Source organism: Protopterus annectens, chromosome 3.part0 (assembly GCF_019279795.1).
Source record: "Protopterus annectens isolate FY-2018-M chromosome 3.part0, PAN1.0, whole genome shotgun sequence".
Classification (NCBI taxonomy): domain Eukaryota; kingdom Metazoa; phylum Chordata; order Ceratodontiformes; family Protopteridae; genus Protopterus; species Protopterus annectens.
In genome coordinates this window covers 1,512,567,450-1,512,595,332 of record NC_056731.1, presented here as the reverse complement: position 1 = coordinate 1,512,595,332, position 27,883 = coordinate 1,512,567,450, and the positions used below count along the sequence as shown (strand labels likewise).

Below are 27,883 nucleotides of genomic sequence, written 5' to 3'. Positions count from 1 at the left end.
CTGATAAGGAAGAAAAAAGGTATTTAGCCACAGCCAAGAGAGAGACCCAAACGAGATCTAGGGATAGAGAGCAGTGCAGCATGGGATACCATCTTAGCCCAGCCAATAGAAAGACACATAACATCTACAGGTTGTATAAAAAGATTTATGAAGTCTGGGAAATCAAAAATAATGAAGTCATTATTTGTTAGTTACATTAGACTCAAACTTGAGTATGGAATAACAATATGGAAACCCTTTAAGAAAATAAGCACAAATAAACTGAGTACAACAGAAATACAGTCACTATCCCAACTCTTTAGTGTTACCATTACACTTTTATACAAGAGAAATATACCAAGGGTATCCATGCATGTGAAAAAGTAAGTTATTATGAAAGACTTAAATATCTGAACTTGCACAGTGCCTCTTACAGACATCTAAGAGGAGATCTTCTTACTCAGGTATATAGGGCATTTAGTGAAAACCACCTCTGGGAATGTTTTGGGGTTAACAAAACATACTACAGAATCATCAGACAATCTATGTAGGAGATTCTATAGGAATAAGAAGTGTACTAATTGGTTCTCTGACAGAGTAGCTGATGCAAGGAACAGACTACCAAATAACATTAAACCAAGTGTTAGTTTAGATATTTTTAAGAACAGCCCCGATACTTATTATGGGAACAAGTGTTTTGGTATACTGGAAAGCTAGAAGGGCATTAATGCCAGTGCTTGAAATATCTGTATGTATGTATGTATCTATGTATGTATCATTCATTCCAACCCTTTATGAAAATTACCTAACAAGGTAGTTTGACCATGTGTAAGAAATACATAGGATTGGAGGATGATGGTAGTTGTTCAAGAAGTACTAAGTCAGGTATAGAACCAAGGAAATGTCTTTCTGAACTAAGCCAACTGCAAGAGGTACAGAAACCATTACTACTCTAACCCCTTTACAAGAAATATTTTGACAAAAAATAACTAAATGCCGTCCGCTCATTTGTTGTACTGGGCATCCACATATCTAATGGAAGCCTAAAGTTGATCAGTCAAGGCAGCCGGAAAATCATAATATACGTGCAATCAGTTTCATGGTTACATATAGTGACATTCGCAAAAAAGAATGTCCGGATACAAAATGCTTCTAAATTAAAGTTTTAACAAAGCATACAACTAAAAACACAAAAGCAACAAGTTATATGACTAGAAAATGGGATCAGAAATGACTACACAACATGATGAAAGTCTTCTTCTTCTTTCGGCTGCTCCCATTAGGGGTTGCCACAGCATATCAACTGTTTCCATTTCTTCCTGTCCTCTGCATCTTGCTCTGTCACACCAACCACCTGAATGTCCTCTCACCACATCCATAAACCTTATTTAGGCCTCCCTCTTTTCCTGTTATCTGGCAGCTTCATCCTTAGCATCTTTTTCCCAATATACTGTGCATCCCTCCTCAGCACATGTCCAAATCTTGCTTCTCTGGCTTTATCTCCAAACCTTCCAACCTGGGCTGACCCTCTAATATACTTATTCCTAGTCCTGTCCATCCTCATCACACCCAATGCAAATCTTAACATCTTCAACTCTGCCACGACAAGCTCTGACTCCTGCCTTTTTGTCAATGCCACTGTGTCCAACCATTATAACATAGCTGGTCTCACTACCTTCTTGTAGACCTTCCCTTTCACTCTTACTGGTACTCATCTGTCACAAATCACTACTGACACTCTTCTCCACCCACTCCATCCTGCCTGTACTCTCTTCTTCACCTCTCTTCCACACTCACCATTACTCTGAACTGTTGATCCCAAGTACTTAAACTCATCCACCTTCGCCACCTGTATTCCCTGTATCCTCACCATTCCTCTATCCTCCCTCTCATTCACACACATATATTTTCTCTTAGTCCTGCTGACTTTCATTCCTCTTCTCTCTAGAGCATATCTCCACCTCTCCAGGGTCTCCTCCTCACAACACAACACAACAACATGATGAAAGTAAAAGACAAAAAAAGTCATCAATAATGCAGAGTTTTTTTTGTTTTGTTTTTTTTTTTTTTATGAAAGTGTGGGAATTCCCAGAGCACACTTCTAGGACAGATGTTAATAGAAAACTACAGTCACAGAGTTCAGGCATGCATGAGACAGGAACACTGGAATACTAGTAACAAAACTAATAAAGGTGAATTCACAGAAGAGTAAACAGGGATCAGTGGACTTTGTAACAGATAGGAACGGAATGGGCAAGCTCAGACATGCTATGGGTGGTTATGTATCGTTATTTCAAGTCATGAAGCAAAGAAGCTACTAAAACAAAGTATGGATACTGAACTTTACCCTCCTAGTCAAAATAATCATTTAAGGATACACTGTCACACAAACAAAAAAATGCAAAAATCAAGTCAGTATTTACCTTTTCTTGATCTTTGCTGGTTTGGAATCAGGTGGATCATCATTTCCGTCCTCTTCGTTATCAGATAGATGACGACAACCTCCTTCTCTGACAGGACATGAAACTGTCTGCGGCAGGTGATGAGAAACTGTGGACAAAACATCACCCTTGTTTTTGCCAGAAATACAAATGTTAATGCATGTGATTCAGAGAAAAAAAATCCAATTCTTTTTATTTAATCTTTTCAAACATATATGAAATACATATATAAAAGAATCAAGCAGGTTTTGAGTTCCAGATTACAGGACATGAGGATATTTACCTGCTCTTCTAAAGCATTAAAGAAAACCTAAAAATACATTTAACTTCCCAACAACTACTTTAGTATGCCTTGTAATGTCTGTGAAAAACTCCTGTGGTAAAGTTAAAGGTAGTTGTTAAATTTATAGTAGTGAAACCTAAAGAACTTGCAGATTTAATAGCATAACCCTTGGATACTTCATCTGCTCACATAAGACAATCTAGCTAACAAGAAAATGGGAGATGCGATGATAGTTATGTGACTAACATTCAACAATACTTGTAAGTGAAGCTCATACACACTGAGCAGTACTCACTGAAAACAAATAATTTAACAAGGCTGGATTCCTCTGCTGTCAATTTAGACATTAAGCTTCAGGAGTTAGAACTTCAAATAACATTTTTGTTACACTACATTTATAAGATACAAGAGGAAAACATTAACCAGGAAAATAGCAGCTGAAAAATTAATCTTATCTTTAGCTTGCAAGAGGACAGAAAAGACCATGGTATGCTTGGCTTCTGAAAATCATGGCCTTGTGACTTCTTAAAATCAGACGAACAAGACACAGATTAAAGATATGGCATTGTTGATCCTTGTCCCCAATCATGCCAGATCAGGAGAAACTTACCCAATCATTAAGGGCTTCATATCTCACAGCAAAAAAGGAATTGGTTCTGAGAACTACTTAGTCAAATCAGCACTAGCAGTACTTGGGGCACAAGCTTAATTTTTCCCAAAGGATTCTAGAGTGACAAAGTATGGTGGCCTCTCAGTTTTGAGTAGATAAAAGGTTAAAGCCCTCACTTTACACCCACACTGATTAACCATTACTATGGCAGATGAGATAAAAAAAATGAAAATATTCACACTTAAGTGGTAACAGACATCCTCCAAAAATTTATAACAACAAGAGAGGAAAAGGGAATGGACTGAAATGCCTGGAGGAGTAAGTGAACGAGACACCAGCTACAACACTGTTCAAGTGTACTGGCAACTGTGGAATCTGTATCAAAGAAACAGCTCTTCTGCACATTCTACCCCAAAAACAGATTCTGGTCTAGATTTTGCTGCTGCTGAACTGGTTAGTTTTTGATGTAGCGACTTACTTTTTGTAGATTAGATGATCCAGGATGGTTACCTCATTATCTCAAAGAAGAATTATGAGCTTCAGACTACAGAACTCTTGTCAGCTGTGAGCTGTTGTCCACTTTCCTTCACTGCTTTATGGCAAATACAGTGACTTTCTGTGTAACATTTTTTGATTAGCTACTTCAGAATCAAATAGTAAACTTGGGGTATACTTAAATACTTATACTGAAGAATCTTACACAGGGCCAAGGTCTAGAACTGAAAAAGTGTTATGCATACTGTTCTTTACAGTGCTACAGGAAGGAACAGGCAGCATGTATTCTATTTGTAACATCTCTTCTCGTATTCTGTCCCCTTGTGCTCTAACTAGTACTACTGCCACAAAGTAAAAGCTTGCAAGGTAGACATGTCATATCACGACAAAGATAGTCTTTTTGTCATCTGAGTGGCTATTTTGCTGAAGTGGGTGCTCTAAAAATCTTACAGTCCCACAAAATATGTGCAGTGTTGTATGCCCTGTGCAAATTATCTTGCCTTAATTTTGTTGTGCAACTACAGTTTTGTCTCTTCTTTTCCTACGGCCAGTAAAGTACAGTTGTGTACCTACCATAAATGTAGATGTTCGAGTGTATTCACTGTTGCAGTCATTACACTTGGGTTATCCTGCTTGCAGGTTACCTGCAGTCGGCCAGAATTCCAAAGTCTAGGTTCGGCGTCGGTTGCTGTCGCCTCTTCCCTGACGTCAGTGCGCCAGGGGTATAAAAGATGAAACAGACGCCACTTTCTTCAGTTTTTCTTGCCCCAGATGTCAGGTGCCTCCAAATAGGTAGGCTAAATAATTATGCCAAGAAGCATGCATGTACTAAAATAAACATTTCCTTCATCTACAAGCAAATACACCACATAGGTTGTATAGAACAGAGAAGTACAGAAAAGTCCCAGCAAAGAAAAGGGGGGTGGTGGGTGGGTAACCTGGACTGCAACAGTGAATACACTCGAACATCTACATTTATGGTAGGTACACAACTGTACTATGTTCATCGTGTTTTACTGTTGCAGTCATTACACTTGGGTTGAATCCCAAAGCTGAGGTTGGGTGGCTGGGCCTAAATAGGATTAGGAGAGGCTACAAGGCCCTGCAGAAAGTACAGTTTTGTACCTACCATAAATGTAGATGTTCGAGTGTTCACACTGCTGCAGTCATCACACTTGGGTTATCCTGCCGTCAGGCGGTCCCGCAGTCGGCCAGAGCTCCAAAGTCTTGGTCCGGCGTCGGTTGCTGTCGCTTCTTCCCTGATGTCAGTGCGCCAGGGGTATATAATATGCATCCGACGCCATTTTATTCAGTTTTTCTTGCCCCAGATGTCAGGTGCCCCCAAGTGGGTAGGCAATACATATTGCTAATAAAAAATATACATATAAAATAAAAACAATACCTTCAGTTACCAGCAAATACACCCCAAGGTTGTATAGGATAGAAGGGTATAGATAAGTCCAGCTAGTTCAGAGGGGATGGGGGGAGGGTAGCCTGGACTGCAGCAGTGTGAACACTCTAACATATACATTTATGGTAGGTACAAAACTGTACTATGTTCATCGTGTTACACTGCAGTCATCACACTTGGGTTGAATCCCAAAGCTAAGTTTGGGTGGCTGGTCTATAAAGAGTTAGGATTGGCTAAGAGGTCCTGCAGAACTGCAGTGGCAAATCCTGCTCTGGATTTAGAATAAAGAGGCAGGTGGTAATGCTTGGTGAAGGTGTGCACTCAACTCCAAGTTGCAGCCTCCAAAATTTCCTTGGTAGGTACTCCTCTAAGAAAGGCTGTTGAAGTGGCTGTTGCCCTGGTGAAATGAGGCCTAATGTTAATAGGGACTGATTTTCCATGCTGTGTGTAGCAGTACCGAATACAGTGTCCTATCCATTTGGATATAGTCTGCTTTGAGATAGCCTTGCCTTGTGATCCTGCAGCATATGCTACAAACAGTTGATCAGTTTTCCTGAAAGCTTTTGTTTTGTCCAAGCAGAAGCGTAGCTGCCTGTGTATGTCCAAAGAATGCAGAAGTTTCTCCCCTTTATTTTGGGCGTTTGGATAAAAAGTAGGCAAATGGATGGTTTGGTTAAGAGCCACACTAGATACCACCTTTGGCATGAAGGTAGGGTTTTGTTCTTAAAGATACCCTGTCCTGATGAAAAATTATAAAAGGTTCCACTGCCACTAATGCCTGTAGCTCTGAGACTCTTCGTGCTGAAGTTATTGCCAGGAGCAGAGCTGTTTTTCATGATAAAAATTTTAGATCGGCTGTATTGGCTGGCTCAAAAGGTGGTAGGGTCAGTTTTTCCAAAACGAAACTGAGGTCCCAAGTTGGTGTTGGTGCTCTCCGTGGAGGTCATTATGTTTTTAGCCCCTCTAAGGTACTGCTTTAGCAAGGGATGAGAGAATAAAAGAGGATCCGTGTTGTAATGTGCAAAAATGGCTGAGGTGTGAATCTTAACTGATGAAAAAGATAGGCCTCTGTCCAGCATCTCAGTTAAGTATTGTAAAATCTGAGGATTGTTTGGAACACAAGGGTCAAGGCTGTGAGCCTGGTTCCAGGCGCAGAATCTCTTCCATTTTTCTGAGTAAGCTTTCCTGGTGCTAGGCCTCCTGGCCTCCAAAATGACATCCATAACAGCTTTAAACAGAGATGTTGCCTGCTTGACTAAAGTATCTGCCATGCAGCCAGGTTTAGGGTTTTGAGCTGACCGTGCAGGATCTGATTGTTTTGTTGAGTCAGAAGGTGTGGAATTTGGGGCAGAATCCATGGTGGGCCCTGAGCCAAGTTCCTTAAGATAGGGTACCAGTGCTGGCATGGCCAGTCTGGAGCAATCAGGATCATCTGTGTTTTTTCTTGTCTGGCTTTTAGGAGTACCTTTGAAAGGAGAGGCAGTGGTGGGAAGGCATAGATTTAAGAGCATCCACTTTCCATGCTTGTTTGTGATAAGTCCTTGTGCAGAATTTTTGTAGTTGGCAATTCAGAGGAGAGCCAAAAAGATCTACGTCTGGGCATCCCCATTTTTGTGTTATCATGCTGAAGATTTGTGGATTCAATTTCCATTCATGAGGGTCCATGATATTTCTGCTTAGGTCGTCTGCCAGAGTATTTTTCTTTCCTGGCAGGAATTGTGCTTGCAGGTGAACTTGGTACATCAGAGCTGTGTTCCACAAGGTCATGGCTTGCCTACATAGGGGATAGGAATGAGTGCCCCCTTGTTTGTTTATGTGCCACATTACTGTGGTGTTGTCTGTCTTTAGTAATAGTTGTCCTGGATGTAGAAGGCCCTTGAATGCTGTTAAGGCATTTTGAACAGCCAACATCCCTTTCTGATTGATGTGAAGATGCATCTGGTCTGTGGTCCACTTGCCCTGAATGCATTTTCCTGCCCTGTGTGCTCCCCAGGCATAATCCGAAGCATCTATTGTTAGAGTTTGCCTAGCTGTGGGTTGGGTAAAAGGCTGAGCCTTGTTTAGGCGACATGCCCGTGCCCACCATCGAAACTCCTGTTGTAGGCAGGGAATTATTGAAATTACTGCTTCTAAACTGTGAGAATGTTGAGTCCAAACACTTTTTAGGTACCATTGTAATTTCCTCATATGCAGTCTGGCATATGGTATTAGTAGTATGCAGGATGCCATGAATCCCAGGGCCTGCAGAATTTTTCTTGCAGGGAGATGGGACGTTTTTGCCAGTAGTTGAAAATATTGAGTTAGTTGCACTTGTTTTTCTGGCGTGAGGTAAGCCATCTGGGCCATTGTATTTAAACTGGCACCCAGGAATGCAATCTGTTGTGAGGGCACTAGTTTTGACTTCTTTTCATTTACTGTGTACCCTAGAGAAATTAGCAACATTTTCACAAATGCCAGATGCTGTAGAAGAATGTCCTTTGTCTCTGCTTAAATGAGGCAGTCGTCCAGGTATGGATATATTTGAATTCCTTTTTGTCTGCACAATGCAATTACTGGTGCCAGGCACTTTGTGAAGACCCTGGGCGCAGTAGATAAGCCAAAGGGCAGTGCAGAGAATTGGTAGTGCATTGTACCAGCTTTGAATCGGAGGTATCTTCTGCAATTTTGTCTGATAGGGACATGCAGGTATGCCTCTTTGAGGTCCAGAGTAACAAGCCAAGCTTTCTTGCCCAGCATGGGTAGAAGCTGCTGTAATGTCAACATTTTGAATTTCGGAATATCCAGGTAAGTATTCAGAATTTAAAGGTCTAGTATAGGCCCCCAGGCTTTGTCCTTTCTGGGGACCAGGAAGAGTCTTGAGCAAAATCCTTGTCCTTGTTCCTGTTGTGGTACTTTTTGTATAGCTCTCATGTCCATGAGGGCTGAAATTTGTTTTTGTGCCTCTGCCCATTGATTTTATGGCAGGTCTGGCATTCCTTTTAGCTTTGGTAAACTTGTAACCTTGAGACACAATATTCAGGACCCATTTGTCTTGGGTGATTGTTTACCAGTTTTGAGAAAAAAGTGCTAGTTTTCCCCCTAAGGGGGCTTCCAGAAGGGACGTGCTTGGTGTACACAAAAGCAAGTCATTGTGACTGTTTCCTGTAAGGTTGAGACTTGTCCTCACCTCCTTTTGGGTTGAGGTGCCCCACTGTCGTTGTCTGTTTGAGGCCTGGGGTTGAGATCTGCCTCTTGGGCGTCTGTATCTGCCTCTCTGTGGTCTGTCTGACACTGGAAAGACCAATTTTTTGTTGGCCAATTTCTGCTAAACTGAGGTGGCTGTACCTGTAAGAAATCCTTGACTGTTTGCATAGATTTAGCTTTATCCTCCATTTTCTTTAACACCTCTTCTGCCTTAACACCAAACAAGGTATCATGTTGTAAAGGAGCATCCAATAACTTTGCCTTAACATGATCAGGTAAACTCTGTTCTTTTAACCAAGCATGTCTTCGAATAACAGACCCTGTAACTGCGGCTCTACAAGAGGCCTCTAAAGAATCAAAACCACATTGCAGAGTATGTTTTCCCACCTGTTCAACTGCATGCAATAAATCCTGCATTTCTTTACAATCAGGAGCTTCTGAGCTAGCAAGCATTTTCTGTTTTAACTGCGCCATTAAATATTGTTGGTACTTAAGCATGTGAAACTGGCAATTTAAAACTCTTACTGCTAAAGTTGCAGACGTGTATACTTTCTTCCCCCATCTATCCAAAGCTCTGGAATCTCTGTCAGAGGGTACTGGATTTTTTGCAATGGAAGCCTTAACCCCTTTTGGACCCTGGGAAATAGTTTCTGGATCAGCAGAAGGGTTTTTGTAAAGAAACTTGTGAGAGTTAGGGACTCTATAATACCTATCTGGCTTGGCTGGAGCAGGGGGCAAAGAGTCAGGAGATGAACTGGATTCAGAGAACACATCATCCACAATGTCTAGCACAGGCTGAATAGCCAGGGCCTGTGCTGAGGCAATAAGAGGAAATCCCTGAGCCTTTTCTTGGATTCTGAGTATTCCTGACTTGCCCCAGTGGAAATGTTCCCTCATGGTATGTAAAGTTTCCCCAAAAGAGTAATCCTCAGGAGGAAAGGCTGAAGGGATAGATTCCTAAGCATCAGAGTCCTCATAGGGGGGTAAAGAGTATCCCTGGTCTGAAGAGGAATCAGAGGAAATTGACACCTGATCAGAGGAGTCATAGTCTGTATCCTGCCTAGGCCTTTTCTCAGAGGGGGATGGGAACCCCTGATTAGAGTAATGAGGTCTTCGGCCATTTTAAGCATCTGTTTCTTAGGCATGGAGGACTGTCCAGGAGAATGCTGTACTTGTTTCTTTGTCTTTAATGGTACCTTTGTCTTGGATGTTGTTTTAATGGTAAGTTGTGAAGGTCTGAAAACACCCTCAGAAGCCGGTGCCTACTCAGCGGCTCTGGACCCATTTGAGGGATTAGTTTCCGTAGGTCCAATACCTTGAGTTTCCAGAGGCCTAGATGTCTCCACGTGGGAGTCTGATGCGGACTGTGGCTCTGCGGTAGCGGGTGTCAGGGGCTGCGAAAGCACCTCACTGAGAACCGGCGAACTGGTGACTGGCCTAGAAGAGGTTTCATCGCCGGTTTTGGACCTCGGATGCCTGTCTTTATCCTTGTTTTTGCGCTTTTTCGGTATTGAGGCTGTTGGCTAATCCGACGGCATGGTATAATTGAACCTTCGGCCAAAGTAGTGTAAAGCAAAATCAAAACGTCTCTTAATAGTGCGTTTGTTGAATCTAGCACAAAACCGACAACTAGTGACGTCGTGATCAGGGCCTAGGCATGGAATACAGTAAGAGTGGAAGTCCTTATGAGGTATTTGCTTCCCACAAGAAATACAATTATTAACTTTTTCTGACATCGGTCTGAGGCAAGAAAAAGGTTTCCCCAATGGGGTACTTAGCTTTATTGAAGACTTCGGATCTGAAATTCGACTTCGAAAATCTCAGGAGTCGGTCGATGCGAACTGCTTCTGCTTCGGGCACCGCGCGGCAAGAAAGACTGAAGAAAATGGCGTTGGATGCATATTATATACCCCTGGCGCACTGACGTCAGGGAAGAAGCGACAGCAACAGACGCTTTGGAACCAAGACTTTGGAACTCTGGCCGACTGCGGGACCGCCTGATGGCAGGATAACCCAAGTGTGATGACTGCAGCAGTGTAACACTATGAACATCTGCAGTGGCAAAGCCTGCTCTGGATTTAGAGTAGAGAGGTAAGTGGTAATGCTTGTTGAAAGTGTGCACTGAACTCCAGGTTGCAGCCTCTAAAATGTCTTTGGTTGGTACTCCTCTGAGGAAGGCTGCTGCCCTGGTTGAATGTGGCCTAATGCCCTTAGGCACTGATTTGCCATGTTGTGAATAGCAGAAACGAATGCAGTGTCCTATCCATTTTGAAATAGTCGGCTTTGAGACAGGCTTTCCTTGTGATCCTGCAGCATAAGCTACAAACAGTTGCTCAGTTTTTCTGAAAGCTTTTGCTTTGTCCAAATAGAAGCGTAGCTGTCTGTGTATGTCCAAAGCGTGCAGAAGTCTCTCCCTTTTATTCTGGGGATTTGGATAAAATGTTGGCAAATGAATGGTTTAGTTAAGAGCCACACTGGATACTACCTTTGGCATAAATGTTGGGTTTGTCCTTAGAGAAACCCTGTCCTGATGAAAAGTGATGAAAGGTTCCACTGCCATTAATGTCTGTAACTTTGAGACTCTTCTTGGTGAAGTTATTGCTAGGAGCAGAGCAGTTTTCCATGATAAGGAATTTTATATCAGCTGTATTGGCTGGCTCAAAAGGAGGCAGTGTGAGCTTTTCTAAAACAAAATTGAGGTCCCATGTAGGTATCGGTGCTCTCCTTGGGGGTCTTATGTTTTCTGCCCCTCTGAGGTACTGTCTTAGTAGTGGATGAGAGAAAACTGGAGGTTCCGTATTGTAATGAGCTGAAATGGCAGAGGCATGGATCTTAATTGATGAGAAGGGTAGGCCTTTGTCCAGCATCTCAGTTAGGGATTGTAAAATCTGAGGTATATTTGGAACAAGTGGTTCGAATCCTTGTGCCTGGTTCCAAGCACAGAATCTCTTCCATTTTTCTGCATAAGATTTCCTAGTGCTGGGCCTCCTGGCTTCTAAAATGACATCCGTAACAGCTTTAGAGAGAGGTGTGGTCTGAGTGGCTATATTATCTGCCATGCAGCCAGATTTAAGGTTCTGAGTTGACTGTGCAGAATCTGATTGTTTTGTTGAGTCAGAAGATGAGGAATTTGAGGTAAAGCCCAGGCTGGGCCTTGAGACAAGCTCTTTAGGATTGGGTACCAGTGCTGGCGTGGCCAGTCTGGGGCAATCAAAATCATTTTTGGCTGCTCTTGTCTGACTTTTAAGAGCACCTTGAAAAGAAGGGGCAGTGGAGGAAAGGCATAAACTGTCAGTGTTTTCCAGCCGAATGATACAGCATCCACTTTCCATGCTTGTGAATGATAAGTTCTTCTGCAGAATCTCTGTAGTTGGCAGTTGTGAGGGGAGGCAAAAAGATCTATGTCTGGGCGTCCCCATTTCCTTGTTATCATGCTGAAGACCTGTGGATTTAGTTTCCATTCGTGAGGATCCATGAGATTTCTGCTTAGTTCGTCTGCCAGAGTATTTTTCTTTCCTGGCAGGAATTGTGCCTGAAGATGTACTTGTTAGGTCAGTGCTGTGTTCCACAAAGTCATGGCATGCCTGCAGAGGGGGTAGGAATGTGTGTCCCCTTGCTTATGTACCACATAACTTTGGTATTGTCCGTCTTTAGTAATAGTTGTCCTGGATGTAGTAGATCCTTGAAGGCTGTCAGGGCATGCTGTACAGCTAGCATCTCTTTTTGATTGATGTGAGGATGCATTTGTTCCTTGGGCCACGTGCCCTGAATACATTTTCCTGCCATGTGTGCCCCCCAGGCATAATCCAATGCATCGGTTATTGTCTGCCTGGCTGTGGGTAAGGTGAAAGGCTGTCCCTTGTTGTGGTGACAGACCAGTGCCCACCATCGAAACTCCTGTTGCAGGCAGGGAATAAGAGTTATTATTGTTTCCAGGCTGTGGCAATGTTGAGTCCAAACACTTTTTAGATACCATTGTAGTTTCCTCATATGCAGTCTTGCATATGGAATTAGTAGAATGCAGGATGCCATGAAGCCCAGAGACTGCAGAATTGTTCTTGCAGGGAGCTGGGTCTTTGTTGCCATCATTTGAAAGTAATGAGTCAGTTGCCTTTGCTTGTCTGGCATGAGATAAGCCATCTGGGCAGTTGTATTTAAGCTTGCACCCAGGAATATTATCTCTTGAGAGGGCACTAGTTTTGATTTATTTTCGTTTACTGTGTACCCTAGGCAAATTAGCAATCTTTTTACAAACGCCAGATGCTTTAGAAGAATGTCCTTGATGTCTGCTTGAATAAGGCAGTCATCCAAGTAGGGAAATATTTGAATTCCTTTTTGTCTGCAAAATGCAATTACTGGTGCCAGGCATTTTGTGAAGACCCTGGGCGCAGTAGATAAGCCAAAGGGCAGTGCAGAGAATTGGTAATGCATTGAGCCAGCTATGAATCTGAGGTATCTTCTACAAGATTGTCTGACTGGGACATGCAGGTATGCCTCTTTGAGGTCCAAAGTAACTAGCCAAGCCTTCTTGCCCAGCATGGGTAGAAGTTGCTGCAGTGTTAACATTTTGAATTTCGGAACATCCAGGAAAGTATTTAGGATTGACAGGTCCAGTATTGGTCTCCAGGCTTTGTCCTTTCTGGGTACCAGGAAAAGTCTCGAGTAAAATCCTTGTCTCTGTTCTTGCTCTGGTACTCTTTGAATAGCTCACATGTCCATGAGAGCAGAAATTTGTTTTTGTGTCTCTGCCCATTGGTTTTGTGGTAGGTCTGGCATACCTTTTGATTTTGGAAGGGTGTGAAAGTGTAACCTGTAACCCTGGGAAACAATATTCAGTACCCATTTGTCCTGGGTGATCATGTGCCAATTTTGTAAGAAAAGTGCAAGCTTTCCCCCCAAGGGTGCTGCCAAAAGGTAAGCGCTTGGCATTTGTAGAGGGAAGTCATTGGGACTGTTATCTTTAAGGTTGTGATTTGTCTTCTCCTCCTTTGGGGGCTGAAGCACCCCATTGTTTAAGTCTGTATGAGCCTTGGGGCGGAGACCTGCCTCTTGGGCGTCTGTATCTGCCTCTTTGTGGCCTGTCTGACACCGAAAGGACCAATTTTTAGAAGGCCAGTTTCTGCTAAATCTAGGTGGCTGAACCTGTAAGACATCCTTTACTGTCTGCATTGATTTTGCTTTATCCTCCATTTTCTTTAACACCTCTTCTGCCTTAACACCAAACAAAGTATCATGCTGTAGTGGAGCATCCAATAATTTTACTTTAACATGATCAGGTAAACTTTGTTCTTTTAACCAAGCATGCCTTCGAATGACAGAGCCTGTAACTGCGGCTCTGCAAGAAGCCTCTAATGAATCAAAACCACATTGCAGAGTATTGCTTTCCCACTTGTTCAGCTGCATGCAATAAATCCTGCATTTCCTTATTGTCAGGATATTCGGAGTTTGTAAGCATTTTCTGTTTTAACAAAGACATTAGGTATTGTTGATATTTAAGCATGTGAAACTGGCAGTTTAAAGCCCTTACAGCTAAAGTAGCAGAAGTGTAAACTTTTTTCCCATCTATCCAGAGCTCTGGAATCCCTATCAGAGGGGACAGGGTTTTTTGCAGTGGAAGTCTTAACCCCTTTGGGACCCTGAGAAATTGTTTCTGGGTCAGCAGCAGGGTTTTTGTAAAGAAATTTATGAGAGTCTGGGACCCTGTAGTACCTATCTGGCTTGACTGGTGCAGGGGGTAAAGAATCAGGAGACAAACTGGATTCAGAGAAAACATCAACAATATCAAGCACAGGGGGATAGCCTGGGGCCTGTGCTGAGGCAATAAAAGAAAGTCTCTGAGCCTTTTCTTGGATTCTGAATAATCCTGGCTCTCCCAATGGAAATGCTCCCTCATGGTGTGCAAGGTTTCCCCAAAAAGAGTAATCCTCAGGTGGATAGGCTGAAGGTATAGATTCTTATGCATCAGAGTCCTCATACGGAGGGAGAGAATATCCCTGATCTGAAGAGGAATCAGAGGAAATAGAAACGTGGTCAGAGGAGTCATAGTCAGTGTCTTGCCTAGGCCTTTTATCAAGAGGGGGATGGGAAACCCTGATCAAAGTAATTAGGTCCTCGGCCATTTTAAGCATCTGTTTCTTTGGCATGGATGACTGTTCAGGAGAATGCTGTACTTGTTTCCTTGTCTTTAATGGCATTTTTGACTTTGCCTTGGCTGCTGTAGTGAACTTAATAGTAAGATGTGAAGGTCTGAAAACACCCTCAGAAGCCGATGCCTGCTCAGCAGCTCTGGACCCATCTGAGGGAATAGTTTCCGCAGGCCCAATACCTTCAGTTTCCAGAGGCCTCGGTATCTCCACGTGGGAGTCGGATGCGGCCTGTGGCTCTGAGGTAGCGGGTGTCAGGGGCTGCGAAAGTGCCTCATTGAGAACTGGCGACTGGCCTAGAAGAGGCTTCGTCGTCGGTTTTGGACCTCGGATGCCTGTCCTTTTCTTTGTCTTTGCGTTTTTTATGAATTCCGGTCATCGGTTGTTCCGACGGCATTATGTAGTTAAATCTTCGGCCAAAGTAATGCAAAGCAAAATCAAACCAACGCTTAATAGTGCGTTTGTTGAATCTAGCAGAAAACCGACAACTAGCAACGTTGTGGTCAGGGCCTAGGCACGGAATACAGTAAGAGTGAAAATCCTTATGAGGTATTTGCTTCCACAAGAAATACAATTGTTAACTTTTACTGACATCGGTCTGGAGCAAGAAAAAGTTTCCCCAATGGGGTACTTAGCTTTATTGAAGACTTCGGATCTGAAATTCGACTTCGAAAGTCTCAGGAGTTGGCCGACCGGCACTTGCGAACTGCTTTTGCTTCGGGCACCGCGTGGCAAGAAAGACTGAAGAAAATGGAGTTGGCTGCATCTTTTATACCCCTGGTGCACTGACGTCAGGGAAGAGGCGACAGCAACCGACGCCGAACCTAGACTTTGGAATTCTGGCCGACTGCGGGTAGCCTGCCAGCAGGATAACCCAAGTGTAATAACTGCAACAGTGAAACACGATGAACACCATGGAAATTTACTATAAAGTGTGTGTGTGTGTGTGTGTGTGTGTGTGTGTGTGTGTGTGTGTTAACCAGTTAAGCCCACTGCCTGGTCAAGTGACTTGGTCAGAGCTGCACAGTAGGCAAATGGAGATGGAAGAACAGCCTCAGTCCTCTATGCTAACTACCAGGCACATTCAAAAAATGGAAATCCACTACATTTAATGATGCAGGGTCTTCGCTATAACACTTAACACTGGATGGTCCCCCTCATGGTGGTTAGCAGGGTCTTCACTATAACACTTAACACTGGATGGTCCCCCTCATGGTGGTTAATATGTTTCTGGAGCAATCACTTACACACGCACGATTATGTAAGCTGCAGAAGTCCCTGAATTATATTAACATAATTAAAATCAGTGCAAGGTTTCTACACACAGAGAGAGACTGTTTTCAAAACCTTATTTCAGGCCCCTAGTTGTTGTTGTACTGCAGCTAAATACTTTGTTTATCCTTTGAAGTACAGTAAATCTTCTCCCCTGCAGATTACTGGGGGTGACACTTGGGTGTAGATTGCTTTTCCTCAACGTCAGTGTAATACATGTGCTGAACCATTTGTTGTAACCTAAATCAAGGCAACATACAATATCCTTTCTATGTACAAAAGAAGTTAGGCAAGCCATCAGCTCCCTATTTTACATTTGTGATTTGTAACAGCAAGTCCCAGAATTATGGGAAAAAAGAAAAAAAGGGAAATAAATGAAAATTAAACATAGCCATTCTCTTTTAAAGTTGCCTTTTGTGTGTGTGTGTGTGTGGGGGGGGTACACTTCCCGAACTTGCATATGCCAATGTTAAGATCACTATACCTCACAGAAAAGGAAATATTCTAACAGCACTACCTGATTTAGTAAATGGAAGTCTGCATTTTCGGTCACTCAGCCTCACTCATCTGGTAATCGCACTGTTGAGTTTTTGAATATCCCACAGTTGCCAACCCACCACCATCAGTGCTCGCTCACTCAGATTAAACTACTCTCATCTAATCTTCGCCTTACAATCTGCCCAAAATTTAGACATTCGCCAAAAAACTGAAAATAAAATATTTAGATTCATAAATCTTAGCCCCAAATACAAGCACTGCTATTTGACCACCAGTAAATGTAAATGGCTCCCTGTTGAAGGGCAGGGCATCTCTACTCCTGAGCACCCAACATACAAGCTATTAAACGACCATTACTACCTGCCAATTAAAACCTTACTACACTTAGTAACACAAGCTACTCACTTAAGAACACAGATGACAGTCTCCTTTTTAGGCAACTTTACACCCTATCCATAGCTGAAAAGGCTTTTGCCAAATTAGATCCAGAATGCTGGAACAAAAATCCCACAAAAGATCAGACACATCACCTCAATTGAAGAATTTTCCGTCAAAAACATACTGAAAAACTCTCAGTGTCACTGCTGTGCTAATAATGGTTAACCAGCCTAAAACAAACTCAAGTTAAATTGCTCCCACATAACTGCATCTGCTATATATTACAGTTAAGCAGCATTTCCTAATATCAATTATTCCCTCATACTCATCTCATAATTTTCCTCACCTATTATCCATTCACCCTCCCCCACAACTATTGCCTATATATCATAAGCTGTAGCTCCTTGCTACCTCAACTTTTTTCTGGTAACTCTCAGATGAATTCCTTTTACTACTAAACCTCTCCCGCTCATTCAGATCCTCTTCTTCTCACTTTTGTTTTATGTACGCTTTATTTAGCTTATAATTCCTCATTTTTTGTCTAATCATACAATTCTCCCTCATTGGCACACTGTTACTTGTGGATACATTACACTGTGTGAGGCCTCTGTTCTGACCTCACTCTAGAACTGCATTAATTTGTATCCACTTTGTTGTAAACTATATTTTGTATCTAACTGAATAATCAACACAAGCCACCAATCCACGAACCAAAAACACTTGAAAACTAAAAAACGTGAATCAGGTCACACTTACAACTTCAGACTGTGATGTAGGTTAAGCGCTTTTTTTTTCATTTATTATTAACAAACTTCTTCAGAACAAACTGACAATAGTAATAAAACTGTTTAAATACAAATTAATTGCTTAAATTAATTATTTAACCAATCACAACTATTTCCTCAAACGGAAAATCATTACTCAATTGTAAAGATGTGCATATCTTAAAGGAAAACCATGAATGCATAAGCATTTTTATGTCACGAAAAACATAAAAATAACCACTTTCTAATCTGAAATATATATATATATATATATATATATATAGATATATAGATATATATATATATATATATATATATATATATATATATATATATATATATATATATATATATATATATATATATATATATATATATATATATGTATGTATATATACACACACATATATATATATATACACACACATATATATATATATATATATATATATATATATATTTATTTATATATACACAAATCAATTTTCTTATAAAAACTGATGAACAAAATTAATAATACAATCTATCATTTAAAAGACATTTTACATTTAATGGGAGCTTGGTCAGCTTCGAAAAAAACTTGCCACTTTAGCTCTTTAATCTCAAGGGCATTGTTATAGTTAGTAACATAAGGTGACACATCAATGAAATCTAAAACAAAAAATGTAAACTTCTTAAAACCCAAACACATTGAAAAACTAAGAAATTTACATTTTTTTGTTTTAGATTTCATTGATGTGTCACCTTAAATGACATTAAATTACTTAAATTTACATTAAATGTAAAATGTCTTAAATGATAGATTGCATTATTAATTTTATGTTCATCAGTTTTTATAAGAAAATTGATTTGTGTATATATATATATATATATATATATATATATATATATATATATATATATATATATACACATATATATATATACACACACACACAAAACATTTATTTCAGATTAGAAAGTGGCTATTTTTATGATTTTCGTGACATAAAAATGCTTATGCATTCATGGTTTTCCTTTAAGATATGCACATCTTTACAAATGAATAATGGTTTTCCATTTAAGGAAATAGTTGCGCTTGGTTAAATAATTAATTTAAGCAATTTATTTGTATTGAAACAGTTTTATCACTAATGTCCGTCTGTTCTGAAGAAGTTCGTTACTAAACGAAAGAAAGTGCTTAACCTACACAAGTGTGTCCTGATTCACGTTTTTTAGTTTGAAATATTTTGTACCTAGTTTTGCTTGTCCACAGGCTCAGGTCATGTCTGCAAAAGGACCTAGGACCAGCATACTTGTCTAGTTACTAAATGCAAAACATAAAATAAATAAAAACTCTACTTCTTATTACCATTTTTGCTTTTCCTTTTACTTTAATTTTATATTTTTCTTAACTTTTATTTTGATTTAATAAGCACTGGATTCTGGTGAGGTTTACCTCCCCTTGACCTAGGGAGGGATTCTGAATTGAAGAGTTTTGTTCCTTTTGGCCAGTTAATGAAGCTAGCCTAGCCCTTCAGAGTTTTCATCCCGACTGAAAGGGGGAGGTTAGTGCCCTGAAAGAGGTCAATGCTTGGTAAGTAAAAATAGATTGTCTCACCCTGGCAGCAAAATCATACCAAATAAGGAGAATGGAGGGAGTGGCTACAGTAGCAGTGATCATTCAAACATTTACAGTTATGGTGAGTCTACTTACACAACTGCACCATCTTCATAATTTGACAAATACTGCAGTAGCTTACATTATACAGGTAGACTACCACAGCTATAGGGTTTGAGAGTAGCAACAGTAAGAGCCCGGGAGACCCTGGAGAATAGTTTAGATGTGGACAAAGAGCCTAGTTTGTGGTGCTTTATAAGAATATGTACATAGGACCTGTCTTCTACAGTCCACTTCTTTTCAAAGAGCCAATGAAGAAGTCAGGGTCCTACTAGGAAGTGCCATGATCCTGCCTGGAATTGATTTATTATGGTAGAGAAAAACATGAAATTGGACAACTATAGTAAATTGTCTGCTTTGACTCCAATTGTCCTTATCTCTTAGCTTCATAAGAAATGAATAACTGGTTAGAATTTCTGAAGATTATAGTTCTGTCAGGACAGAATCTGAATTGTCTATGGACATCTACAGTTAAGAAGGATCCCATTCTCCCTCATTTTAGGTTTTAAGGCATAAATGAAGGATTCATTCTCAAGGAAATCCTTGTCTCATTTTCTTCAAATATAGGTTGACTCACTACAAGGGACTTGCACTCCAACACTTCTTACAGAAGTCAGAGCAATCAGTATTGACTTTTTCAGGATAAAAACATCAAATCGACTTTCAACTTGACAAGCTGCTTGAAATGGAACAAAATATAGAACATTCACACAAAAAAGAAGCCACTGGATTTAAATGTGGGCAGGTATGCAATTTTTTTAAACAGCTTAACATAAAAATGCAATGAAATAGGAAGATCCATGGACAGCTATGCTGAAATGGCCTAAAGATGAACTTAGACAGAGGCATAAGAAAGGTCAGAGGATAAAACCTCACCCGAATAGTTTACAGCCAGAAAAACACTAGCCTTAAAAGGATCTTGGTTCTTAATATGGCACCAACTAGAAAAATGTGCGCATAAATTTATATCTATGCATATGTGTGTGTATACAAATATTTTGTTATATTGTTAACGTTAGATTGGTTAAGTGTAAGCAAGATCAACTTGGGTATTGTCAACATTAAACAAGGTTGACAGTTGTGAGAGAAAGGATGATCTTGGGGAAGGGGAATATACCCCCTTCCCCAGGGATCGTACAGTCTCAGAGTTACTATACATAATTAGCAAGGGAGTGTAAGGAGGGAGGGAGGAGGGCTTGCTTGCTTCCTCACAAAAATACAGTTTTATTTATTGTATGTTCCAAAAAGTAAGCTCGGAGCATGCATAGAAGAATGTCAATCTTGTGCAACTCAATGCTACTGTGTTGACATAACACTGAGTCGACCTTATCCACTACACCCATAGATTTATATAGCACAGTTGTGTAAGAACTTACCATAACTGATCACTACTATAGTATTCTAATACTACTACAATATCTTGGCAGGGTAACTGACCACCAACAAATGAACTCAAGCTCAATTAAAAAAAACAAAAGAAATCCACAGGTGGCTCCAGAAGCACTAGGTACCATAGCAGAGTTACCAGATGTGATAATAGAATTGAAGTGCTTATGGAGTGACCTGTGGATTTACTTTGTTGTTTTTGACAGTGTAACCAAATATCTGGCAGGTGTACCAAAGTCAAAAACCTTAAAAATGTTAACAAGACTGGGCTAAGACCTAACCCTTTGGTCACAGTGTGCATAAGCGGATATAAGAGTACAAGATCCTCAGACTATCAACACCAGGAGACCCTGGGAAAGCTAGAACAACAGAGCAAAGAAAAACGAAGGCAAGCTAAAGGAAGGTGAGAAGGACTACTGCCCCCTCAGTCCACAGGGTGTAAGAGAAGTGCAAACAGCAAGGAGGGAGGGATGCAATTCCAAAGCTTAAACATAGGATAGGCTGGAAGGACCAGAGACATGAGAGCTGTCTACCAATCCAAAAAGTAGAGATCTGGTAAAAGTTGCCCATGAAATCCAAAAATCAGGTACTCTGTTGTGTTATGTGAAGGTGTGTACAGTAGACCAGGTGGTTCTTAGATCAACACCACTGAAAGCACCAGAGGAGGATATTGCTCTATTGGAATGTCCTTTCACAGGTGAAGACAAGAAAGGGTCATGGTAAGAATAACAGAAGGAAATGGATTTTGAGATCCAACTGGAAATGGTCTGTTTTGAGACTCGACTACCCAACCTACCTTCCTGGAAGGATACAAAAAGGTAATCCGTTTACCTAACTTCTTTAGTCTTTTCAAGAAAGAATCTTAGTGGTCTGTGCACATCCAAGGAGTGCAGAAGCCTCTCACCTCTGTTCCGTGGGTTTGGAAAGAAGGTAGACAAATGTATAACCTGACTGACAGACAATTCATTGATCACCTTGGACAAGACAGAAGGATTAGCTCTAAGAGACCTTATCCTTGTGTAAAATAAGGAAAGGAGGGATAGCCATAAGGGCGTGAAGCTCCGAGACCCTTCTGGCAAAAGTAAGGATCACCAATGAAATAGTTTTCCAGTTACAAAACTTTAGGGATGCAGAATTCATTGGTTCAAAAGGTGGCCAGGCAAGTTTTTCCAAAATTAAGTTAAGAGCCAAGGGGCAGTGGAATGGCCCTCCTATATAGGCCTATGTGGATTCAAGTGAAAGATACACTTTAGAAACTATTTGACATCAATTCCTGAGAACAAGTTGGGGGTGGAGTGGTTAAATGACATGCAGGCTGAAATAGCAGACAAATGTGCCTTTATAGAACAGGCAGGACTAGTTTTAAGTAGCTCATACAAATAAGATAAAACTGTATGTTCCCATCTAGTTGGGGATTATCATTCTTTTACAATACCAGACAGAACATACCACTAGAAAGTCTTACATTTTCAAACGGACAAGATTTTCTTTCAATTGTTCAAATTCAAATTCATACATCTGTGTCAAAAAAGGATTAAAATTCTGTCATCGACAAAGTCAGGTTGACAGCGTGTAAACTGAAATGATGGACAGATTTATTTTTCTGTGTGATGAAATCCATTTTTAGGGTAACTTATAGAAACGGGCCCGTGTCTAGACAAGGAAGAGGGAATCAACATTGCCTGGGCCAGAAAGGAGTCACCAGCAAGAGATTTTGTCTGTTCTGTTGGATACTACATAGAACCTTTGGGGTTAGGGGAAGAAGGATGGGGTACAGACTTAGAGTTAGTTCCACTCCAAGCAGAAAGACAATATGTCAGTCCTCCAGGCCTGGCAACAAGGAGTCCTGGAGCAAAACGGCTTGAAAGCACAGTTGTGTAAACTCGTGCCATAACAGTAGATGCCCTTCTCTTCACTGCTGCAGTATTCTTCACTAAAGGGATTACCTGCAGTGGGTAGCCCAACATCCGGCCAGTATATCAAAGCCTTACGATTTTATAGACATACATCACATGTATGCTCCCCACTCATGGTGTAGGGCATAAAGATGACATACGTATGTACATTCCTCAGAAGTGAATAACCCGAGGAAGAACAACAGTCCTAGAAAGCAGGAGTAACATGTGCATCCAGAAGGAGAAAAAGGAAAAAATGAGTAGAGCTGAAGGGGGAGGAGAGAGGCAGAGAAGACTGCAACAGTGAAGAGTAAAACCTCTTCTGTTATGGTGAGATTTTACACAGTTCTACTATGTCTTTCCATACCACTGTTACAGTATTCTTCACTAAAGGGAGAGTACAGGAGGAAGGCCCAAAAGAGCCCTCAAGAAACTCATGCAAAACAGATCTGGCAAAGCCAGTTCTTGATCCTGAAACATCTAATTAGTAATGCTTAATAAAGGTACAGACAGAGGCCCAAATAGCTACCTCAAGAATGGAGTTGATATCCAATCCTCAAAGTAACAGAGGAAGCCATGGTCCTGGTAGAATGAGCCTTTACAGAGGCAGAAAGGCTTTTTCCATCAAAGGAGTAACAAAAGGAAATGGACTTAGGGATCCACAAAAAAAATGTTTGCTTAGAAACAGACAAACCTAGAGGTCTGTGAAGAAAAGACACAGAAAACAGATCAGACTTTTGCACAGCCTTAATCTTATTTAAATAATATCTGGGCTATCTATGCAAATCCAAGGTGCAAAGAACCTTCTCACTAGCAGACTGGAGAGAAGGAAAAAAAGGAAGGCAAACAGACTGATTAAGAGACAATTCATCAACCACTGTGGGCATAACAGAAGGATTAATATGAAGGGACACCCTTGTCCCTAAGAAAAAAACAAAAACAGAGGAACGGATATATGAACCTGGAGTTCAGACACTCTATTAGCTGAAGTAAGGGCCAAAAAAAGAACAGTCTCCCATGTACACTTCTGTAATGAAGGTGAAGTGGCAGGCACAAAAGGAGCCCGAGTTCATTTTTCAAGAACAAAATTAAGATCACAGGAAGGTGGAATAGGCTTCCTGGAAGGTCTGATATTTAAGAAATTGTTTGACCTTAAACTTAAGAGGCCAGAGGAGGAGTTCATGGCAGACAAGCAGAAATGGTTGAAAGGTGAGCTTTAAAAGAAGAATATGCTAACCCAGCATGGAGCAATTCACACAAACAAGTGAGAACACCACAGGGATCTCCACAGAAAGTGGATCCTGGTTACAAGCAACACACCAAACAGAAAATCTCTTCCTTTTGGACATATAGGATTTCCTGGTAGTTGGTCTCCTGGCCTCCTGCAGAACCCGAAGCACTACCTCAGAAAAAGGTGCCTAAAAGGGATCAAAACCCTATCATCCTCAATATCGGCTGAAGAGTGGACAAGTGAGGATGGATGAGACAGCCCTAGTCTTGTGTGAGTAGGTCTACTCTGTGAGGTAACTTGTGGTGATTGACTGCCCTTGGCTAGGTGGAGAAGAAGGAATAAATGCTGTCTGAGCCAAAAAGGAGTCACCAAAAAGATTTTGTGGGAGTCTTGCTCTAACCTGAGCAGGATCCTCAGAATGGTAGGAAGGGGAGGGAAGGAGTAGAGAAACATGTCCTTCCAAGAAAAAGATAGGATGTCCACCTTCCAAGCCAGAGGACTTTAGACTCCACTGCAAAAAAGAGGAAGCCGTCTGTTCAAAAGGGGAGGCAAAAAGATCTTACTTGGGGATTACCCACGTGATGGACAATGTCCAGAAAAACTTCTCTTTGAAGCATCCAAAAGTTTGACAGCATGCTTACTTTGCTTTTTATAAACAGGTCCTGAAGTAGATGAAACCTTTAACAAACTTGGACAGGGGTGTTTGAAAACACTGAGTCACCCCTTGAATCAGTTTCCCTATATCTTCATACTTTTTCAGACCTTCTGCTGCAAATAGTCCAAACACAACCCCCTCTCCTCATTCAAGGGAGAATTCAAAATTTCAGCTATAATATCCTCAAGAGAATTTTTCAAAGCATAACCATGCAAAAAGGGTTTGGTTACTTAAAACACTGAAACAGTAAGTATAATTAGAAAGGATTTTCACTCACTCGTGTTCTTAAATGAAGCAAACAAACACTTAAATGTGAGCTTGACAATAAAGAATTCTAAAAATTAGTATGGTGGTGATATACATTTTTCCCCAAATCTACCAATGATTTCCTAACCTTGTCAGAGAGGGAATCTCCAGCATTCACCAAATGTTTAGCAGCAGTGAGATTTATTAAGAAAATCACTGCAGGGTTAAATACGGGATTAAAAAAATAAGACAAATGTATGACTGAGGAAAGTACAGTTGTGCAAATTCTTACCATAACAGTAATACTGCAACAGTGAAGAGAAAAACATCCACTAACAGAAGAGATCTCCTGACAAGGATAGCACAATGTCCAGCCAGTATAACAAAGTCTTTATTATTTACAAGCACAGTACATCATACATATGCTCCCCATGCAAGGCATAGGGCATAAAGGTGATATATGGGCACACAAATTCAGAAATGGAAAATCCCAAGGAGGAACAGAATGCCCCTAGGGACAAGAAAGAACATGTGCATCCAGAAGGAGAAAAAAAAAAACAAGAACCCCTCAGCCAGGAGGGCAAGAACAACAGGCTATAGCAGAGGGGGATGCAGGTAGAGAATGAATACTGCAGCCTTGAACAGAAGGACATCTACTGTTATTGTAAGATTTTTTTTACACAACTGTACAATGTTCTTTCATATTACTGTTGCATTAAACCTAACCGAAGGAGGAATACAAACACTCAAGAGAAAAACTGGGAGGAGGAAGGCACAGAAGAACCCTCTAGAAACCAATGCAGAACAGCCCTGGGAAAGCCATATCTAGTCCTGAAGATAACATCCAACTTGTAATGCTTAGTGAAGGTATGGACAGAACACCAAGGAGCAGCCTCAAGGATGGAATTGGTTTCCAGCCCCTTGAAAAAAGTACCAGAAGAAGCAACAACTCTGGCAGAATTAGGCTTTTCTGAAGAGGAAAGGCATTTACCACAAAAAGAATAGCATAGCAAAAATAAATGACTTTAGAAATCCAGGGAGAGTTGGTTTGCTTAGAAACAGTTAAACCCAAAGACTTGGGATGAAAGGAAACAAAAATCTGCTCAGATTTGAGAATAACTTTAGTTTTGTCCAAATAATATCTAAGCTTTCTATGCAAATCCAAGGTGTAAAGAACCTTCTCACTGGTAAACTCCAAAGAAAGAAAAAAGGCAAATGAATAGACTGATTAAGGGACAACTCGTTAACCACCTTGCGCATTAAAGAAGGATTAGTATGAAAAGACACCCTGTCTCTGTAGAAACAGTCCCTCTTTGCAGATGTGAGAATCTAAAGAACAGTCATCAAAGTACAACATTGCAAGGTAGCTGAAACAGCACATTAAAAAGGAGCCCGAGTCAATTTTTCAAGAACAAACTTGAGGTCCCTGGAAGGCAGACTAGGGGGCTTCTCGGGAGGCTTAATAAGAAGGACACCTTTAAGAAACTGCTTGACCTCAAATCTAGAGACTAGACAGGAGTCAAGGACAGACAAGCAGAAATTGCTGACAGGTGAGCTTTAACTGAATATGCCAACATAGCAAGAAACAGACTGCACAAATAAGAGAATATGAGGAACCTCTGCAGACAGGGGATCCTGATGACGAGAGAGGCACCAGACAGAAAACATCTTCCGTTTGGACAAATATGACTTTCTGGTAGTGGACTTCCTAGCCTCCTGCAGGACTCCAAACACATCCTCAGGAAAACAGGTGCCTAAAACAGATCAAAACCCTATCACCAACAACAATAATAGAAGAGTGGATGGACAACATACCCTTTGTCATGTGTGAGAAGGTCCACCTGGTGAGGTTACTTGTGATGACTGCCCATGGCCAAGTGAGATAGAAGGGGGAACCTATGCTGTCTAGGCCAACAGGGAGTCACTAACAAGACGGACAGAGTCCTGCCTGATCTTCTACAAGACTCTCAGAAGCAGAGGAAGTGGAAGGAAGGTGCATGGAAACATCCCCTGCCAAGGTAAAAAGAGGGCGCTCACTTTCAAAGCCAAAGGACTTGGGACGCTAACAGAACAGAGGAAGTGATCTGTTCAGAGGAGACTCAAAAAGATCTACCTGACTAATACCCCACTGATGGACAACATCAAGGAAAACGTCTCTCTGAAGCATCCAATCATGAGCTTGGGTGTTGGACCTGGTCAAATAGTCTCCCACTAGATTATGTTTCAAGAAAATGTAAATCGGCCAAATAGTCACTTGATACTAAATAGCTAAATCCTGGACCTGAAGAACTAGCCTGCAAAGAAGGCAGGGCCTTGTACCCCCCCCTTGTTTGTTGAAATACCACATCACTGTGGTATTGTCTGTGAAATCTTTATTGGTCAGGGATGAAAGAGGGAATGAAAACCTGAAGAGCTATAAGCAGAGCTCTCACCTCTCATCTCCTTTATACTGATGTGGCCCGACCTCTGAAGAAGACACCAGAGACCCTGAAACTTGACACAGCCAAAATGGGACCCCATTTCCTGTCCAAGACATTCGGACTCGCAGCAAAGTAACTCTGAATGTGTGCGCCCATATGTCACCTTTATGCCCTACATCTTGTGTGGGCAGTGTACGTGTAATGTACAGCACCTGTAAATACGAATAGCTTTGGTATACTGGCTGGATATTGTGGCATTGTTGGTGTATTGCTGGCAAGAGATCCCTTCTGTTAGGAATAATGCAACAGTGATACAGAAGGACATCTTTATACACTCTATATGTTTTTTAAGGGCAGAAGAATGCCAGTCAGTTATGCTACATGGAGTAATAAAAAATATCCTCTAGCTATGAAAAAACAACTTTTTTAAAAGTTAGTGGAATATCATTATGTTCCCACTGAAACAAGTGGTTTATTTCAAGATATGGTTTAAATAAAAGAAAACTGTTGTAAGGGACTAGTACATTAAACATTTTCTTCAGAATCAGTCACTTGAGGAAATAAAGCAGACAATGTCTCCTCAAAATCATTTTCCTGTTCAGTATATGCAAAGAATCTTCATCTCTTACCAGTAACACCAGAAACAGAGGGGTTGAGTGCATGAGCTAAGGCAAATAAATCACCTCTGTCTAAACAGAGACAGGGGAAGATGCATTTTTAACTTTCTTGCTTTCTGTTGACAGGAATTTCCATAGAAGCAGACCAATTCCTGTCAGTCAAATTATTCATAATTAGTGTCCAGCTGAGTAATCCCTGCTCCTTCCACAGGGGACAAGTGTGGTTCCCTCTTGTCCACCAAGGGCACTCCAAAGGCTGCAGTGGATGTGCCTAACAGCTGAAGAGTCTACACCAGAGGGAGCCAAGGAAGAAAAT

General features: G+C 41.1%; 1 protein-coding gene across 1 annotated transcript in view; it reads right to left on the bottom strand.

Annotated features, from left to right (window-relative positions):
• The window catches only part of TGS1 (trimethylguanosine synthase 1), a 1,147,018-nt gene that overhangs the window by 793,378 nt on the left and 325,757 nt on the right, over positions 1–27,883 (bottom strand). The window contains exon 5 of the mRNA XM_044065538.1: positions 2,403–2,529. Within this exon, the coding sequence (XP_043921473.1) occupies positions 2,403–2,529 (127 nt within the window). The remainder of the gene's footprint in view (positions 1–2,402; positions 2,530–27,883) is intronic.